Consider the following 19,725-nt stretch of genomic DNA (forward strand, 5'->3'; position numbering starts at 1 on the left):
TAAACAGCTAATTTAGGAGAGGATGATGATAATTTGAATCGACCAGGTTGAGAGCTGTTGTAGAAGGCTGCTTGTCAAGTTGCATCGAGATTCTGAGTAGCTGCGTGGTTTCCCCTCCTCCTGTCCTGCATAAAACTTCAAACTGAAATATGTACAACTCATTCTGCACATAGTGATTCACCCCCAGCTCAGAAGAGCTTTCAAATGTAGGGCACCAGACCTCAATCACTTCCGATTATGAACGTTACCCTATTTCCATCATGTAGCCCAATTTGACTTGTAAGATGTGACTTTTACAGGTACTTCTTCATTAAAACTGATGAGAACCTTTTTATTATGAGAACCTTTCAGCGAAGAACATGAATATGTTGCAAAATCCACTGCAAAAATCTTGCAATGCAAAAGACAGGAACAGAAAAATATCCAGATTAGTGTTTCATAACAATACCTGAAAAAGTTCATCATTAAATAAAAATAATTATTGCAATGAGCCATTTCTGCATACAGTATTTTTATTTTTAACGAGAACTTTGTGTTGTGCCTTGATGCATGAAAACAAATAAACAACAATTAATGAAAAATTCACAGTTTACTTTTTTTTACATATGTACATTTGACTTTTATACGTGATGACTCTGTTTGATCCGTCCTCCTTTATCCAGGTGATCTTCAGTCTCCACTTGCTATGGAATATCAACAGATCAGGTGTTGCAAGATCATCCAGACTGGAATCCTCTGCACAAGTTTTACCATCCAAAATGTGCAAATTGAAAAGGTCTATGAGCTGAAGGAAAGTCCTGCTGTTCACCTCACAGCTTATGGTGACAACATTATTTCTGAAGCATATTGTAGGCCCATCATAAGTTCAACAGGGCAGTTCTCTCGGGGAAGACCGCCCTCTTGCCCCTCACTGGCATATAATACCTGATCTCCTTCCAAAACCTGGAGGAAGGAGAGAGGGACGGTGACAGCTGTGCGTCCCCTTCACCCTTCTCCTCATCCTCTCTCCTCATCATACATGTCCTCCTCCTTTGCCTCTTCCTTTGCTCCTTCCACCAACACACTGCACCCTGCTTCTTCCTCAGGTGTTGCACCGACTCCGGGAAGAGAGCCAGCTGAGCCGGGGTGATCTCTTCCAACTCAACCAGAACCACCTGTAAAGCAGCAACTCAAGTTAGAATCAGAATACTGTGTTTCAGTACAGAACTAAAGAAAGTTTAAATCAATGAAACCATCATTTTTAAGAACAGATTTTTTCTTTTGCAGGTGCATATGCAAATCTGCAGGTGAGGGACCAGATGTGTGGGGCAGCAAGTGTTCTATTTTCCTAGTTTGGGAACACATTGACTGAAATGCAAAGGCCATCCATTTTTCAATTCATCTGAGTTCATATAAAGATAGCTGTAAATAGAGATGAGACTAAATGTTCTAGGACCTAGAACACAATAAGTGATATTGTTTTTTATCGTTAAATGTTCGCTTTGTGTGATAAAAGAAGCAAGTCGACAGAGCTTTGACCAAGGTATCTGATGTCTTCACTGGAAGACCCAAAATAGTGCCAGTTGCCCCCAGCATCTAATTCGTCATCAGACGATAGCCGATGGGCTCAAAAAGAAAATCGTGCACTGTGAGCTATATAAACCAATAACAATTTATTTCTGTTTCAACATTGGGACAGAAGAACTCCACTGGACCTGGGTTGCACTAAAGACCTTCCTCTATGCAGGAATTACATTTGTGTCGGTAAAACATTAATCCCCTGACCACAATCGTCTGGTTGTTCACCTTGAGCGATCCCTCCAGTAGTGATTTGTGCATTGCTAGCAGAACCTCCAGATTCTCCCTCGTGTCTGGATAGACTTCTTCACTTCTTTTGCCGCTGCCGCCCTCAACCATCTTGCTTTCACCGTTGTCTTCGCTGTTGTTGTTCTTAGAGAGGTTGTTATTGTTGCTGCTCGAGCTGCTTGTGCTGCTTGTGTGTTTTTTGCTGCTGAAAGTGGAGGCGGTGTAGAGCAAGAGGAGGCGCCGGCTGGCTTGTATGTTCTCCTCCACTGAGTCCACTATGGCTGGAAGAGGAAACGAGAAGATGGAGAGAAATGTTGGACTTCCATTAAAGAAATAGACCAATGTAGCTTTGACTGGACTCCATCTATGAGTTAATACAGTGTCATCTCTGCCATGCAGGAGACTTACCCTCCCCAGGGACACAGTCACGGCCTGCTATGAAGAGTTTGTAGCCACAGGCCTTTTCCAACACTCGGGGCAGAGTCTGGAGGGTGAAGGTCTCCACCTCCTTGCTGAATCCAATGTCACAGGGCTGTAGGCATGCCACATAGGCGTCATACAACCTCCCATCCATATCTGACACAGGAGAGAAGAAGAGTTTATCAAGGGCATGGGGATACATCTCAACTCATTCTGTGGTCTGAAGTCACACACTGCTGCACACACTGCTTTATTCTTATAAGCAAGTTATAAATGATGCAATTCTATCATGTCAGATTTGGGTGCTATGGCCAAGAAATTATTGGGACTAATTCATGATTGATTTTATACAAAATGCAGAATTCAAATCACAACTCCAAAACGAATGTTGTAAGATGTCTTTGCCTCTGAAACTGGTTTCACTTTTAACTGTTCATGCATCTACGTGTTTGTATTGACAGTTGTCAAGAAATGCACCATGAAATACTTTCTATTATCATTGTTATTATTTCTAGAAGTTTAGGTCTGTTTGGTTCCGTTATCATTCTCTTCAACATCATTACATATCCAACTGGTTGAAGAGTCAACCTTAGATTTAAAAATTTGGGATCAATAAAGTACATCTATCCATCTATCCATCTATCCATCTATCCATCTATCTATCTATCTATCTATCTATCTATCTATCTATCTATCTATCTATCTATCTATCTATCTATCTATCTATCTATCTATCTATCTATTTAACTTAAAGCAGTTGTTCAAATACAATCAGGAACTTTAAAATGTTCTGTTGCCAAATCAGCGAGTTACACTGAAATGTGCTGACAGTCCTGTGGTAAGTTGGTTTCCTTGCCCTGTTGAGCAGTCAGGTATGACGTAGAGGTTCAGATTGTGAGGTTGTGTTGCAAGGTCAAAGCATCATTGTGGGTTTTTGAGTGTTGTGACTGTGTTTTCGATGCTATCGCTGCTTGCATGTGACTGATAACATGCTTTCTGTGAGATACTACCTTTGTTGGTGTAGAGGACTGGAAACACTCTCCTGAAGCACAGCACGATGTCGACTTTAAACATGTAGTAGATGATGACACTGATAATGAAGAAAACCATCACACAACCAAACAGGGACCCAATAGGAATCAGGATGTTTGGATCTGCAGAGACATACACCACAGAATGCTTTCAGAGAATTTCTTCAAATTTGGTACAAAGTTTCACTTTTCTCATGGATGAACTGATTAGACTGGAGGTTGACGGTCAAAGGTCAAGAGCACTGTGACCCAGGGGCGGCTCCTGGTGCAGGTGAGATAGGCGGTTGCCTAGGCCGCAAATTGCTGAGAGGGCGGCACAAGAGACTGATTTATCATAACGTGACACATGCAATGTAAAACATCTATCGTACCGCAGCGTGCCGGGAAGCACCAGGGAAGTGCTGCGGGCCAGCTCGGAAAACACACTGAAAATAAATTTTAAACGATATAAGTGATATATTTTACATATTAAATAAATGATCAAATATGGATTTCCATACTTTCGATTTCTCCGCTGTTCTCCTGGAGTTTCATTTCCCAGATTTTTGCCCCCATATGATGAACTTTCCCCATCTTTAATTATGCACTTAATCCACACATTTGCCAGTTGTGTCTAAACAGACAGACACACACACAAGCACATAATCTCTTGTTTTTTTTATATTTTTTATTATATGTTTTTATTATTTTTTATAGCTTACAATTTTGTCTGCCTGTATGTGGATCTGTAAACAGTCCAAAGGTTATTGGGGATGCCTGACAATTAGCTTGTTTATGTTGGGGGGCACCAATCTGAAATCTCGCCTAGGGTGCCAACATTGCCAGGGCCGGCCCTGCTGTGACCTCACAGCACCCTTTATTGCCTTGTGAGGTTTTCTTAAGTGCCCCTGGATTTCATATTTTAAACAAATGTTCACTTAGACACACATATTAACTGATTTCGATGGTGGGTGGTTAAAGGTCAAAGGCCAAGGTCAAGTTGTCCATGAAAAATATATTTTCCCCTCTTGGTTGTGATATCTATTGTCTGCCTTGAGGGAATTTTTTAGAATTTGCCAGTTGTCACTTGGACTCAAAGATGAACTGATTAGATTTCAGTTGTCAAAGGGAGGTGTACAACCAAGTACAGTATTTATAGTTGGGGGGGTATTCTGTGTTTGCTACCTGCTGGTACCAGAGTAAAATATGCTTGAGGATGTCCACGGCTACTCTGCGCTTGACAAGTGAAGTTGATGTGGAAATCTTCCTTCCTCAGCTCAGAAAACGTCAGCAGAACCTCCAACCACACACCTTTGATGGGAACATCTTGGTGCCTTAACCTGATTCGAAAAGAAAGATGAAAGTTTATTTAACATTAAGATGTAACCCCAGAAGCAGCAGATAGTTAAATAAGAAAAGGCAAAAGGACTGACGCTTGGTTTGTTGTGTAGACGCGGTCGGCAGGGTCGGTGCTGGTAAATATCTCAAATTTAGTTAGTTGACACCATAAGACGTCAACGAAGGGCAACCCAACACCCGGCACAAAGACACTGCACAACTGGCTGAAATTACTTCCTAAACAAAAACAAAAACAATAACATCAGTTATTTATTGATTTGATGTTAGGTTTTCCATTACGTTCCAATTGACGGAAACTGTAACTTAGGTCCAGACACTAGCAGGATGTCTGAAAATAGCGCTGTTTGTGTAAATGTGTGTTTCAGGTGCCAGAAAAAAAACTGAATTTTCACAATCTACACATTGTTTTTTTATTGGAATAATGTTTCAGCCTGAAATAAGAAACAAAAAACAAAAGAGAAGAGGTTTTGCAGTCCGAATGGCGAGATTCAATGTTCAATCTCAACATTTCAGTTAAAGACACAAAATAGTACTTTACGGTCAAAATTCCATTCAATAATCTCAAGATGCAACAAATAAAAAATATACGTATTAAGTTTTAACTCGAAATTCTTAATTTATCCTTGAAGCACAAAAAGTAAAAAAATCTCCCACGTCTTTTTTTTGCTTATGCCCAATGAGCCCTTATACTTTTGTGAAAAGGGTTTCACAACTCTATAATCAACGGTTTATGGTTTATATATATGTTAGGTTCACAGTAGATCACAGTAGCGTTGTGCAATTTACTCTTATGGGACTCACCTATTTGTGCACTGATTGTTCCATTGGTTGGTTCATGCACTTGTGGAACCATTGAATGCTCCTCTGAAAACACAAATAATATGAAAGACTGTGAAAGAGGCTGAGTGCTTCTCTTCATGGAAAACCAAATTTTCCAAGATCCGACCCCCTTATCCAGATTTCTGACAAATTTTCAAAGGGTGTTTCATAATAATCCATCCATCAGTTTTTGAGTAATCCTGTCAACTAACGACGATGGTAAATATCATAATATTGTTTTTTGACATACAACAAAAATTTAACAATTAAACTGGAATTCAAGTTCCTCTCTTGTAAACTTGTTTTCTCACCTATGACCCAGGCATCAATCGTCTCCGACACGGATCCTGTGACACCTCCGAGGATGAAGTTCAGAGTGCAGGTGTAGTTGTGGTTGTTTTTACCGTCCACCTTGTTGATCAGCAGCGTGGACCTGGGCCTGTAGATATATTCGTCCATTTCATGCCGTATGGGCTCACAACCCTAGAAGAAGAAAATAAATATAGATCAGGATTTTCTCTTTTTTCAACATCGCTTATGATGCACTACTGTAATAATCTATGCCTGATGTTGTCATACTTCTAGAGTCTGATACTGCTCTATTGGGCTGTGATTAAGGGGCGTGTTTCAACCAAAACAGGAAAAAAATGCCTCTTCGCTCAATTGGATAGACCTACAACCAATCAGAGCAACGTAGTATGAGACGTAGGTTAAGCGACGCATAGTTGTTGTAAACAGAACTCAACTGCACGCACGCTGGAAGAAGTAGAAGAAGAAGATCATTAAAAACGATTTTTGCCGGTGTTGTAAAAATAATTTAAGGATAGACAGAGAACTTGCCGACACGATCAGCATTTTTGCGAGAAACCGTAACGCCGGGTTCACACCGGACGCTGAAGCGCCGGGCAGCGCTAATAATATCACCCGTTGATCCAGTAGTATAAAAGCATATACTTACTTGTTGCTCCAACATTAAGCAACAGAGGTTTAACATGGGAGTGGATGGGAGCCAGCTGTTTTTTAAGGCTTGGCGCTCCGCTAAGGTGAATGCACGTACGAACCAGTTTTCCGTTTAGGATTAAAACTCCACAACACATCAAACAAATCGTAACGCATTTGTCGGTCCTGTAAGAACTTAATAACACGGTTGGAACGCGACATTCCCGTGTTATAAAAAAAAAAGACAGACGACGAAGGAGACCAGGCTGAAGAAGCGTGTTCCTCAGAGACATCAGAGACAAGAGACCGGGGGCCTTTGATTTATTTCCCCTTTAAATGGCCCTAATACTCACAGAAAAGGGTGCCACCTAGAGAAAGTTAAAGGATGTTTCAAACAAACAGAGAGCTAAAAAAAGTTTAATCTACAGACATTTTATCAATGTAGCTCTAATGATGAATCAAACCGACACGTCCAATGATTACATATGTTAAGTAATCTGAATAGAAGAAGCAATGGAGAAAACTTACTCTGTGCCAAGTGAGGGAGAAGCTGACATTGTAGCTGTCCAGTTTATAGATGTAGTCATTCAGGGGACAGGAGAGTTTGTCATTTATGCCTTTTGTGAGTATTTGACGAATTTTTTTAGGCCTCCCACATTCTCCAGGAGACGGCAGGTGAACAACCAGCTTGGTGGCCTGTCTGTAGCACCGAGAAGGAGTTCTGTAGGAAATGAAGCACAAACATTATATATGTCCTCTCTTTTTAATTTCAACTTTCCGTTGAGATGCTGAATCAGGATCTTTTGTAGGATAAGAATAACAAAACCAACTGTCAAACCTCCTGAAAGGTATAAATGGCTCAGCCCTAAAAATCTAAAACCTAGTGCCATCTATATCTGTGTTGAGGCTCATTAACTGCTGATGGAGGTTGTTGGTGTCTTTCTCCATGTTTAGTATCCGATCCTTCTGATTGGTCAACAGCTACTGCAACAAGTAAAGCTGATATTGCCCTCTAATGGACCTTGGGATTACTTCAAGTGTTCCTATGTAAAGTTTAACTATTATTCAGCAGGAGCAGTTTGAATATTGGGGTTTACCATGTTTGAAGTAATGTTGTAACAGGAATTTGCACAATATAGACAGACAAACACATCAGGATATATTTTCTGTTGCTTCCTTCAACTTGTTTTGATATTTCTATCCCTGCTCTGTACCTCAGTATGGTTACATATTCCCCGCTGTCGTCCAGCGTCACATTCAGAAACCACAGAGTCTCCCCTCGCACCAGGACTCGACCCGTCTGGTTGCTTATCTCTTCACCCGTCTTGGCATCTAACCAGGTGATGTTGTAAGGGACGGTGTTGAAGTCGAAGACGTCTGGAGACACCAAGGTGCTGTTCAGCATCGCCATTTCCCCAGGAACAGAGAAAACTTTCTCAAACTGGAGTCTGTAGTTGGTACAGTTGTCTGCATCTAAATGGAGAAGGATTTGTCATTACTTCAGCCACTCAATATATAGAGCTTACAGCAAACTTTTTCTGACTAGAACACATTTGTCAGACAAGGCCAGGCTGCCTTAATCATATATTTAATTACAAAAAGTGTTTTTAGAGGAAAATTTAAAACATTTGTTTCTCATTGGGTGTTTTTATTTTCAGCATTCACTTATATCTCTGAGGTTTAGAGCTGCCCAGAGGACATGGAGCCTGACTTCCAGTATTTTTCCATGATGCTCTCATCACAGTCACGGAACTAAAATGACTGGTCAGTTTGTAATGCAATAATTTAACGGATTATGGTTTCCCATTGGGGCAGAGCCTGTGGTCGGCACTGCCTTCACATATGGAGAAGCCAAGTGTTTCCACTGACATTAATAGTAATGGAGCTGTGAAGGAGTTTTTCAAAGACATTCGAATCAATGTCTTACAGTTTTCCTAACATGGCTGTATAAGATACACCATATTTTGTCCTCAACTTTTGAATGGAGTGACTGACAGATGTGTGACAGATGCAAATCACCAAAATAACAATATTCATAACATTGATGAGAAACGACGGTGTCTAAGATGAATAAAGAGGATAGAGAAGACGTGTAACAATGTTAAAATATATGTGCAAAAAGAAAATTAAAGTAGAATTAGTCTTGGTTGTTTAATTGTTTTCTTGTCCAGCAGCACTTCAATATATAAAGCTCAGCTGATAATGTTATACTGAGCTGCTTTGAGCAAAATGACATAATCCTATAATGTTGTTGGCTGGTTGACGCTCAGCTCATCTAGACATCTACTACAAATATAATATAATAGAATGGAAAGCCTGCATTGTCATTATACAAGGGAAAGCAGTGCACTAAAATACACCATAACATATTTAATAGTTTAGAGCTAGAGCTGTTATGACACGTTACACATGCAGTTGTCTCAAAGGTCACAAGATGGCGATAAAATCCTTCTGTACAGCTCTATGGACTAAGTTAGCCATAAAAGCCAGGAACAAGAAATATAAACTGTTTTACAAAAAGACATACAATTCAGAGAAATATTTACAATACGTTTGTGTGTGTGTGTGTGAAACTCGCCTTGTAGAGATCCTGAACAGATCCCATACAACCCGAAGAAAAAGAGAAGGCTTCTGAGTGTTGGAGTCTGACTCATGGCTGAAAAACACACACAGAAGCCAATGTAAGAAATGAACATGTGCTACAAGACAGAGAGAAAATCATGTAAATCCAACAGATTAACAACACATTTACAAATACAGCAATGATCAGCAGAAAAATCAGTTTTCCCTTCATCCTACCTTCTCTATCTAAAACGGTTTCTCCTCTGTCTCCCACCCGTCTTCTCCCTCTAAGCCACAGAAGTAGATCACAATCGTTGTGGTATTTTTAAAGAGTCATTTATTGCGAAACCTCCAACAGAACGTGATGCGTTGCTTCGGCGCTGGACAGAAGCCCAGCATTCCTGAACTCTGTTCACTTCCAAGTGAACATTCCTACTCAGAGCTGCCTGTAAGTTTATGAATGAACTCTGCAGACATGTTTCCACTTTTTGCTCAAACTTGTACAAAGACTTCATGTGTTGTACTAAGTCAGTCGGGTTTTGTTTGTGTGTGTGTTTGTGTGTGTGGCAAAGGTAGGACTCATAATATGGAAATATTTTTACTCAGTCAAAATACGAGAACTTGTCTTAATCATTGGGAAAAAAATAGAAAAATGTTAATCTCAACATATTGAGGTCAGGTAAGTGGTAGAAAATATGTCTCCAGGGAAGGACTAGGTCAACATGAAATCCTCTGAAGTGATAGAGACGTGTATGAGACATTCAATTCTTCTTGTACCCTCTACTATCAAATGGTTAGACAACAGAGAACATTGTTGTTGACAGGATGTGGCACAAATATGGTGAAAAAAAGCGAATCACTATGCCTATGTTAAAAAAACATAGGCAAAGAAATTTAAATTGAATGTGCTAAAAAAAAATATATTACATTTCATTATAAGCTTTGAAATATATTAAAGGGAAATGGAAACTACTAGAATGAGGATTGCAGCATCCTCTGTTCTTAACCCTCAGGAAGTGAGGAAATCTACCCCCCAAAAAAACATTTAACAGGTAAAAAACATATTGTATATCTAAGCAATATAGTTTTCATCACAATGGTACATATGGCATAAATGGCGGCTTGACAGAGTTACTATGAAATAGCAGTGTTACAATTTAAAAAAGTTTCTGTTTAGGGTACCAGGGGGCACTGTCCCCAACTTAAAGCTGTAGTACCCAAATAAACAAATGGCGCCTTATGGCTCCTGAAAAATCCTGTGGGTTATATACAGCATGCACAGGTAATGCATCACCGCTCAGATCTTTTCAAATTGAGTGAGACATACTGAAACCTATGGATATAAATGTTCATAGAATCATGCACTAACTATATAGAATTCATCTTATCTTGCCTGAGGCCGCTCATAGCAGTCAAACTCTTCCCTGCGCCATTTGATAACAGTGGCAACAAAATAAGAAAACAGATAGGCAAGGAGAAAACTATCTTAACCTCAGACCGCGCACCTCTCACCACAGGAAGAGCTTCTGCAGAGGAGATAGAAATGGAAACAGGGCTGTGTTGATAAGTCAAATGCTGGTGGTTTGTCTGGCTGCATGTGAGAGCTAAGTGCTGCAGGTTGTGAGGTTTTGCGATCTTTATTTTCTGAGACGTGACGGTGTTGGTACTTGGACATGTAACATTTGGTCCAGACTTCCAGACGAAATGGAGACTGACAGGCCACTGACATCAGGACCCACATGCAGAAATCAAATTCCATTGACCTCCAGTAACATCCTCTAGTGTCAAGAACCTTATTAAGATTTCACCTATAGTAAACATATTATTAAAAGTGCAGTGCCTGTTTTGAATCCGCCTGTTTGGTCTTTTTGCTTGGTTGGTGCTGATGCTGGTTGCAGAATTCTGTATGAATCTGTAAAGGTGGCCTGCAGTAATTTAGCCTCAGCAAGTGAAGTCTGCTCAAATAAAATGTTATTGATAGTGATCGAAACAGGTGTCCAAATTCAACAATGAACTTCCTTGGGTAAAGGTCAATTTGCCTTTAAGCTACAGGATGCTGATATGATTAAATTAGCAAATTTCCCAGGGGATGTTTTAGAATGACTTGTCATATTTAACGATAGATTCCATGATCATTTCCGTTTTGATTGAACTGAAATTTGATGTTAATTTATTGATTAAAATTACATTTAAAGCTTAGCTTTAAGGGCAGGAGGATGAATAGAGATATATTTTCATTCACATTACTATTATTTTACAACAGATTTCCACTGCTGAGTCTGATTTTAAGCAAACTAGAATTTCGGGAGAGCTGAGGCAGCAATAGTTTTGCTCTGGGACAAGCCCGAGCAGGGAGGAGCGTGGGAAGAGCGAGGCCGGTTCAGCAGAGCAGATACGTGGGAGAACACACAGGAGGCCGAGGTTACGCAAGTGACTCAGTCACACAGGGTAAAGAGAAGCAGTGTAGATGTTCTTGCTGCTGGAGACAACAAGGTGTTGGTGGTTACCGGTGCAGCAGGTTGAATCAAGGTTTAGTTTATGGGTTTGATGGTTTCAACTTGTGTTTGCCTTCAATTTGATCACTACAACAGACTGACAGAAAATAAATAAATAACACTGGTGGTTTCAATGCGTCAATTTTATTATTTCATATTAGAGCTCCTTATCTTTAGACCTTGTCTTTTCTCCCACATGTTACTGTTAACCCACTCCCTGACTGCAGTGTTGCTTCACTCCTGCCTTTTCACATGTCTTCTTTTTAAACCGAAACTGCTATTTCTACATTACAAGATGATTCTAGTTTCAGCTGCAAATTCAAGATTCAAGATTCAAGATTTTTTATTGTCAAATGCACAACAATAACATTAAGCAGTCGCTGTCAGTGAAATGCTTGAGTATCAGGCTCTACAGAGGGTAATGATAAGGATGTCTTTGAGGATTACTTTATGTTCCTTTGTGCTATGTTTTGTCTTCTCCCACAGTAGTTTGCAATTCCTGCAGCATCATCATTTCATTATAGGTGTACAATGTGGGGAAACACAAAAGTAATCGTCAAAAAAATTCTTGCCCTGATCCTTTGTCATGCAAATGCAGGTGTAGCTTCTGCTATCTAACTAAATCTCAAGGAATCTCTCTATGTGCGTAACATATCTAAAATACCGGTCATCCCATCTAACACACTGTTGGTAAGTCAAGTGTTCATTTGTGAATTTGGTCATTCAAAACGTTCAATATCGATAGATTTTGAACCATAACGTCACATACTGTATCTCCACCAAGTCCCAACAGTCTTCAATAAGCTACAGAATGTGTGCATGTGTTTGGTCTATAAATGTGGGCTTCAGAGGAGAAGGCCTCTTGGGCGTGACTAAGCTATTTTCGGTCGGATTTGGAACAGACTACTGCTGGATCCAGACAATAAGAGGACGCTAATAGAAGTTTCCTTTGACTGGTGATAACAGATGGGGGAAGGAGGAAGAGGCTGGTGGGAGAGGCTGGTGGAAATATCATCACCATGTGCTTATCCTGTACAACAAACACTGTTGGGAAGTGGGCCTCATATACTGAACAAAATTTGTGTAATGTTTGATTTCACTGCCGCAAACTAACAGAGAGGAACACGCGTCCCGGAGTTTGTGTTTGCATTCAGCTCGGATGTGTTGTCCTACAAATCTGCTCAGTCGTGCAAACTTTGTCCATCTGTTTTTGGGACAGCGGTTGCACCACACACAAGAGAGTGATCACAGGTTCAAGGTCTCCAGAATACGTCACTGGTTGATAAACAACATGAGGTAAATTTGGTTTTCTTATTAATTCAGTGTTATGTTATCAATCTTAGGAATAAAGTACACTAATAAAGAATATTGTTACTGTTACTGTGGACAGTCTTAAAGTGAATTTCTTTGTTTTAGTATTAAAAGTGTGAAAGTATGAGTCATCACCAAAATGCAGATAATCATCCTGATACACTGGCGAAACAAACGTGAGGCGGCCGCAGCAAAATGTGCCTCAGCTGATACTGTGCGACTGAACAACAAACACAAGATGACACAATGAACCTGTGTATTTATACAAGAAACTGGAAAAGTGCTGCTACATTATTTATCATTATTTGACTATTTACATTATTAACTTATCTATGTCTATATCCTGTCAACAAAATGGCCATTCAGTGTAACTTCAAAATACTTGTTTTAACAAACCAAAACAACGATGAAAATGGAAAAGTGTTAAACGTTTTCAATGTTTATAAAGCTGCAGTCTATGTATTCCACCAAGTATCTCATATAATGTAAAAAATTTGCAATCAGAGTTTATTTGGGACTTTTACTTTAAAAACCTACTACAAAACTCACATCCAGAGTTGTTGCTGCTTCTCTTTTGTCGATTTCATGTTCTCCCCATTTTTGTGTGGTTTTTTCAGGGTCCCTCAGATTCCTCTCACATTACAAAGACATGCAGATTGGTGTTGGTTTAATTGGGGACTCTAAATTGAAGTAAATTTAAAGTTAATCAACGTTTTTGGGCTCTGTGACATGCTTGCCACCTGTCCAGGGTGTTACTGGCCTCCAACCCATTATCAACTGTGATTTGGAGGGATGGTGTCAAGTGAATTTGGTTGTAGGGCTGATTAAATCTCAACACAGTGGAGCAGTAGGGTGACGACCTTCTTCTAAGCTATAGGATGATTTGGGGAAACGGGACTCATGTGATACTCTCATGTTCCTAGGGCGATGGAGGAGAAGAGCTGAGCGAAGCACAAGTTTTGGGCAAGAGGATGTGACCCCGGGTTAAGATGGAGAATTGAAACACTAGTCTTTAGTGCACATCCTCAATACAAGCTGCATGAAGTTGTTTAGCTGACTGTCACACTGTGTGCAGGTCACATCCAGGAAAGCTTTGTTTATCTTAGAGCAAATGATTTGCAAATAAGGACTTACGGAGAAAAGAATATTTACGACAGATATCTTAATACAAGTTAAACATCTGCTCAGGACTTTTTTGTTTTGCAGAAAGGAAACTGACCATTAGAAGAACACACATTTGATTATAATGTTCAGCTAAACCACCTTATTTTTAACTCTCTGGGAAAATATCTATGAAATTAAAGATGCCATATCAGCAGCCTCCAGGGACCTACAGCAGTAAAAACTGGAGGAAAAAAAACGTGGGAATATTCTGATGAAGATGAAATATATCTCTCCTTAAGTGAGGCCATGAGGAAGCTGCAGTTGTTGGAAATATCCAAATATCAATCTTCCGAATGAGGGTTGAGGGAGGAAATGCTTAACGTGTAATTTATCTCTTCCAATGAGAAAACAAAGGGAGAAACCCCTCCTACAGCTCAGGACGAATGTTGTCCTATACACCCTGAGGACTTTACTACTCAGATGTATTGCATTCACTTGAAAAAATATAAAGTTCAGTTGTTGGTGAAATAATTATCTCAGAAAAACAGAGCTTGCGAGAGAAAAGTTGCCGACTTGCCATCACGAACCAGGTATTCGTTGAAAGTATTGAATGTGCACTTGTTCCCTGCAAGACGTCAAAAACATAGAGAGTCGACAAGGTTCTTTGGCTTCTGAGGTTGCGAGCTACTTCTCCCTCAGCCCACAGCTGTGACGGATGGGACAAGGTACAATGATAACGTGTCCAGACCCTATTACTGAGAAACCATGTGAACAGCTTTGACAGTCAAACACAACTTGCTCATAAACGTGAAAAGAACGCAGTGCATTATATCGCAAAAATAGGAAAAGCAAAATCTTATCAATGTTTATATGTTAAATTATGTCTACCAGTGTTTTTCAATGTAGCCAGAGGCTATTTTAGGTGTGTCTCGTACTGGGCTACAAAAAAAAAACATATTTGGCAAATTCATCAACACATGTTCCGGGCAACAACAGCAAAAAAAAGATACTATATATTTAAATAATTGATCAGAAAAGTGAGATGTCTGATATTAAACTATCACTTCACATTCGGAATGATAATGATGGTCATTCTGAGATCACAATTATACATAATAATAATTAATTAGTTGTAATGACAAAACAGCACTCATGTTTAAATGCCTTCACCTCAGTGGTGTGTTAAACTCTGTCTGGTTTTGGGCTTTCAGAGGACCTGCTCAGTTTTGAGGGTTCCTCAAGCCTCCTCAAGCAGTTTGGGAAGCTCTGATCTACTGACCCCTTTGTGGTCAGATATTCAAATAGGATATTTTGGTAATGTAAGTAGAAAGGGAGCTGATCAGGGACAAATTATTTAATATTAGAGTTAATATGGACAAGTAAGAAATCAGGTAGCAAACAGGAGTCATATCTTGAAATTGATGACTCACCTCAGAGGAATCACAGGCACCGAGCAGAAGGAGGAAGGATGGGCGAGTGTAGACAGCTCTGCAGATCCAAGTGTGCAGAGGGGAGGCTCCACCACAGCTCAGCCGGTGACTCAATCACTCTGTCCCACCTCCACACGACGGAGACACCCACCCACACACACACAAAGAGGAGGAACAGTATGTTTACATTCCACCTCTCAACTCCTCTGTTCACTTTCCTCTACATTTCAACACACCATCAACAAAACCATTCGACAACAATATTACCCTAACTAGAAAATAAGCACTCAACATAACATAAGTTAACCTTAATGGCAATAACCTGAAACTTAAAATAAGTACAGAACAAAACTTAGAGACACATCCACTGCAGGTTCTTTAACACACAGAGTTTCAGCCTGAAAGATATGAAATAAAATAAGCTTAATAAGAAAATATGTGATTATTTAAGCTATCGTTCAAAAGTTTTGGGTCACCCAGACAATTTTGTGTTTTCCATTAAAACTCACACTTTTAATTATCGAATGAGTTGCAAAGTGAATAGAAAATATAGTCAAGACATTGACAAGGTTAGAAATAATGATTTTTATTTGAAATTATAAAAATAATATTAATTCTGTTCTTCAAACTTTGCTTTTGTCACAGAATGCTCCATTTGCAGCAATCACAGCATTGCAAACCTTTGGCTTTCTAGCTATTAATTTATTAAGGTGATCTGTAGAGATTTTCACCCCACGCTACCTAAAGCACCTCCCACAAGTTGGATTGGCTTGATGGGCACTTCTTGCGTACCATACGGTCAAGCTGCTCCAACAACAGCTCAATGGGGTTGAGATCTGGTGACTGCGCTGGTCACTCCATTACAGACAGCTTACCAGCTGCCTGCTTCTTCCCCAAAAAGTTCTTGCATAGTTTGGAGGTGTGCTTTGGGTCGTTGTCCTGTTGTAGGAGGAAATTGGCTCCAATCAAGCGCTGTCCACAGGGTATGGCATGGTTTGCAAAATGGAGTGATAGCCTTCCTTATTTAAAATCCCTTTTACCTTGTACAAATCTAACCACTTTACCAGCACCAAAGCAGCCACAGACCATCACATGACCTCCACAGTGCTGGACAGATGGCGTCAGGATTCTTCCAGCATCTTTTCACCTGTTCTGCGCCTCAAAATGTTCTTCTGTGTGATCCAAACACCTCAATCCTTGATTCGTCTGTCCATAACACTTTTTTCCAATCTTCCTCTGTCCAATGTCTGTGTTCTTTTGCCCATATCAATCTTTTCTTTTTAATTGGCCAGTCTCGGATATGGCTTTTTCTTTGCCACTCTGCCTAGAAGGCCAGCATCCCAGAGATGCCTCTTCACTGTAGACGTTGACACTGGCTTTTTGCGGGTACCATTTAAAGAAGCTGCCAGTTTAGGACCTGTGAGGTGTCAATTTCTCAAACTAGAGACTCTAATATACTTGTCTTCTTGCTGAGTTTTGCACCGGGGCCTCCCACTTCTCTTTCTACTCTTGTAAGAGCCCGTTTTTGCTGTTCTGTGAAGGGAGTAGTACACACCGTTGTAGGACATTTTCAGTTTCTTCGAAATTTCTCGCATTGAATAGACTTAATTTCTAAGAACAAGAATAGACTGGCTAGTTTCACATGAAAGTTCTCTTTTTCTGTCCATTTTGAGAGTATAATGGAACCCACAGATGTGATGCTCCAGATACTCAACTAGCTCAAAGGAAGGTAAGTTTTATAGATTCTCTCCCCAGATAAACAGTTTTCAGCTGTGCTTAAATAATTGCACAAGGATTTTCAAGGGTTTTCTAATCATCCATTAGTCTTTCAAGGCGATTAGTATATATTTCTTTAAAAACCAGACATTTCCACCTAGAATAGTCATTTACCACATTAACAATGTATAGAGTGTATTTCTGATTAATTTAATGTTATCTTCATTGAAAAAAACAGAGCCTTTCTTTGAAAAATAAGGGCATTTCTAAGTGACCCCAAACTTTTGAACAGTAGTGTACATATTAAAAAAATCATAATAAGTCAGATTTGTTTAGCAGGAAACTATAATATTCTATCAGGCTAAAAACTCCCACCATTGAATTGGATAGTTTGTCCAAACACTCCTCTACTGCGGCATCTTAAAATATGTATGTATATACATAGACAATATATAAAATTTCACCATACACCTCATTATAAGTTACTATAAACAATAGAAAACCCAACCAAAATTCTAGAATTTCAATAAAGAACGTAAGCCTTTATGAGTAAAATATCGAAAGCACATCTTTTCTATACTGTCTTTTCATTTAAACAGAAGTTTTCATATTGACAAACTTTAATTCTAATACTGTCTGAAAGGCTGATATCGGACGATGTTCTCAGCCAAAGGACGAAACAGTCAGGCTCAAGTTTACAATCTGCAATAATGGACCAAGGGAACCAAAATAGTCACCGAAGAAAGTATTTGGTTTCCATCACAATCACAAGCTGATCTATGAGTGATTCTCTCAAAATCACTGTAGACGTGTTGTAGTCATGCAGAGTAGTTAGCACACAGCCGGGCTTCCTCACAGCGCAAGGAATTCCCTGGAGACGGACAGGTTTCTTATAAACAAACAACAATCCTGATATGAATGTCACTTTTCTCCCACAGGATACGCTTCAGAAAACTCAGCCGAAAACCAAAATTGAGCAGCCATATCCAAGACACTTTTTTTTTCAGTCTCATTTGGAAAAAAAGTTTCCACCACACTTTAGTTTTTTCCCCCCTGCAGATGAGGGAACATTTTCTGTGGTTGAATTTTGGGGTGATTATACAAGTGATTGGAAGATAATCAATATGTGTTGTGAGGTTTCAGTGTGAAGTTGTTTGCCTCATGAGTGTGAGGATGTTTTAATTCAATCATTTAAAGCAGTCAATTAGTCTGCAAATTAGACATTTTTTAAATAACTAAATCTATAAACTCTAATGGTGACCATGAAACACCAGTGGAGAACACATATAAAATGTTCACACTTATAAAAGACAAACACATCCGGCAAACCCTGACAACCAAAGACCTCTTTGTTTTTCTGCTGTCACTAAGTGCTGATTGGTCAGTGTTTTTACCACATCATGGTAGAATTGTTCGTTTTAACTGCGCCAACCATAGAACATTTGGCCTTTAAAAACCAATGCACAAAAACTGTGACTGAATAATCAGGTTAACTACGGGGGTTGACAGGTTAAACCGGTAGAGATCAAAGTCAGCGCCACTCCTCCCAAACCACAGTTGAAATAATTGAATGGAGATTATTCTCACTGTGGTTGGACATTCCAAAACCTGCCTGTTTGGAATGGACCATTTTTCTATGGTGCAGAGGAGATTTTATAGTCAATGTTTCTCAAAAGGAAAAATAAAATTTCCAAAATGAACGATTCACTAGATATGTGTTCCACAGACAGACAGACAATTATTTGTGGATGTAGTAGGTAGATTGAACTTCAACTGTGCAATGCTCATTTCTATCTGTGCTATAACACCATATATATCTTATATATGCTGTATATATTGTTTATACCCTGTACATTATTTCTTTTGTTCATATAATTGTTCATATTTCCTTGTGTTGATTGCATGTTTACTTATTGTTATATTATTTTACTCTACTGTCACTGTCCCGGCTGTAACATTGCAAATATCCCTTTTGTGGGACTAATAATGGATTAGTCTTATCTTATCTTAATATGGAGCTATTTCATGATACATATATTTGCGATTTGCAAATGCAAATCGATAAAAGATGAACATATGTTCAGGTGGACCATAGACTTTTGATTTGTTTTCTTTTAGAAAAAGTGAGAAAAACAATGTAGTTGAATAAATCATTAATGTTGTCACTGTATTGTTATGATTTGTCCTCGTTCCATTCCACCGCCTTCATCTTTCTCCCAGGTGCCGGGATTTGGGATTCAAGAAGTCCAGTTGGGTTCGGGATCAAGATAATAAATAAGACCACACACCTCTGGTTCTTGGTGAGTGCGTGCTTTGCTTAGTAAAAGCTTGTCTGAAATGACACTATAGATATAATATGATCTTGAACTAACAATAAGAGTGATGTCAGGGATTCTGATTACAGCGGGAAATGGTCCCAGCACTTTTTATTGTTCAAAACAGAGAACTCACCCGCCTGATGTTATATCCGTCCATAAGGGCAGCAGCCTCTTCAGGTCACGTGAATATCCACTAAACCCATCTTTTTTTTTTTTTAAACAACTGAAATCTATGTTCAATAGTACCCTCCGCCGCTTTGACTTCCCCTTCTTTGAAAACTTCAGCACATGTTGCAATTTCCTTTTATGGGATCTTTTGTAAGTCTGCCGGTGTCTTAATGTGTTGAGCAATAACTGGGAGGAGAGCTGCCTGGATCATGTTGTTCATTTGATTCACACCATACACACACATTTAGCCTTTACAGTTACTGTCAGTTCATACGACAGAGCTGTTGTT

The 19,725-nt window shown here is 39.4% G+C and overlaps 1 protein-coding gene across 4 annotated transcripts; it reads right to left on the reverse strand.

Moving 5' to 3' along the window:
- Positions 1–494: 494 nt before the first annotated feature.
- Positions 495–19,518, reverse strand: LOC133967439 (interleukin-1 receptor type 1-like). 4 transcript variants are annotated; one of them, XM_062402872.1, is made up of 13 exons: positions 19,402–19,518; positions 15,235–15,362; positions 8,911–8,988; positions 7,547–7,805; positions 6,861–7,053; positions 5,705–5,876; positions 5,376–5,438; positions 4,649–4,790; positions 4,401–4,555; positions 3,216–3,359; positions 2,194–2,361; positions 1,786–2,066; positions 495–1,154 (listed from the first exon to the last, which is right to left on the reverse strand). In XM_062402872.1, exons 3-13 carry the CDS (start codon positions 8,984–8,986, stop codon positions 858–860), a joined length of 1,950 nt encoding a protein of 649 aa, XP_062258856.1. In that variant the 5' UTR covers positions 8,987–8,988; positions 15,235–15,362; positions 19,402–19,518; the 3' UTR covers positions 495–857. The 4 variants fall into 4 exon arrangements, with proteins under 4 accessions (XP_062258856.1, XP_062258859.1, XP_062258857.1 ...); XM_062402875.1 differs by lacking the exon at positions 3,216–3,359; XM_062402873.1 differs by lacking the exon at positions 19,402–19,518 and having other exon boundaries at positions 15,235–15,378.
- Between the last annotated feature and the right edge of the window lie 207 nt (positions 19,519–19,725).

Source organism: Platichthys flesus, chromosome 13 (assembly GCF_949316205.1).
Source record: "Platichthys flesus chromosome 13, fPlaFle2.1, whole genome shotgun sequence".
NCBI classification, from domain to species: domain Eukaryota; kingdom Metazoa; phylum Chordata; class Actinopteri; order Pleuronectiformes; family Pleuronectidae; genus Platichthys; species Platichthys flesus.

What these genes read in the sequence shown, in the direction of transcription:
- LOC133967439 (XM_062402872.1), bottom strand. Translation starts at nt 8,986, where the DNA reads ATGAGTCAGACTCCAACACTCAGAAGCCTTCTCTTTTTCTTCGGGTTG. An exon ending in AACAATCAGTGCACAAATAG is followed by an intron (nt 4,791 to 5,375) that starts GTGAGTCCCATA and finishes GTTTTTGTTTAG; the next exon opens with GAAGTAATTTCAGCCAGTTG. An exon ending in TGACTGTGTCCCTGGGGAGG is followed by an intron (nt 2,067 to 2,193) that starts GTAAGTCTCCTG and finishes TTCCTCTTCCAG; the next exon opens with CCATAGTGGACTCAGTGGAG.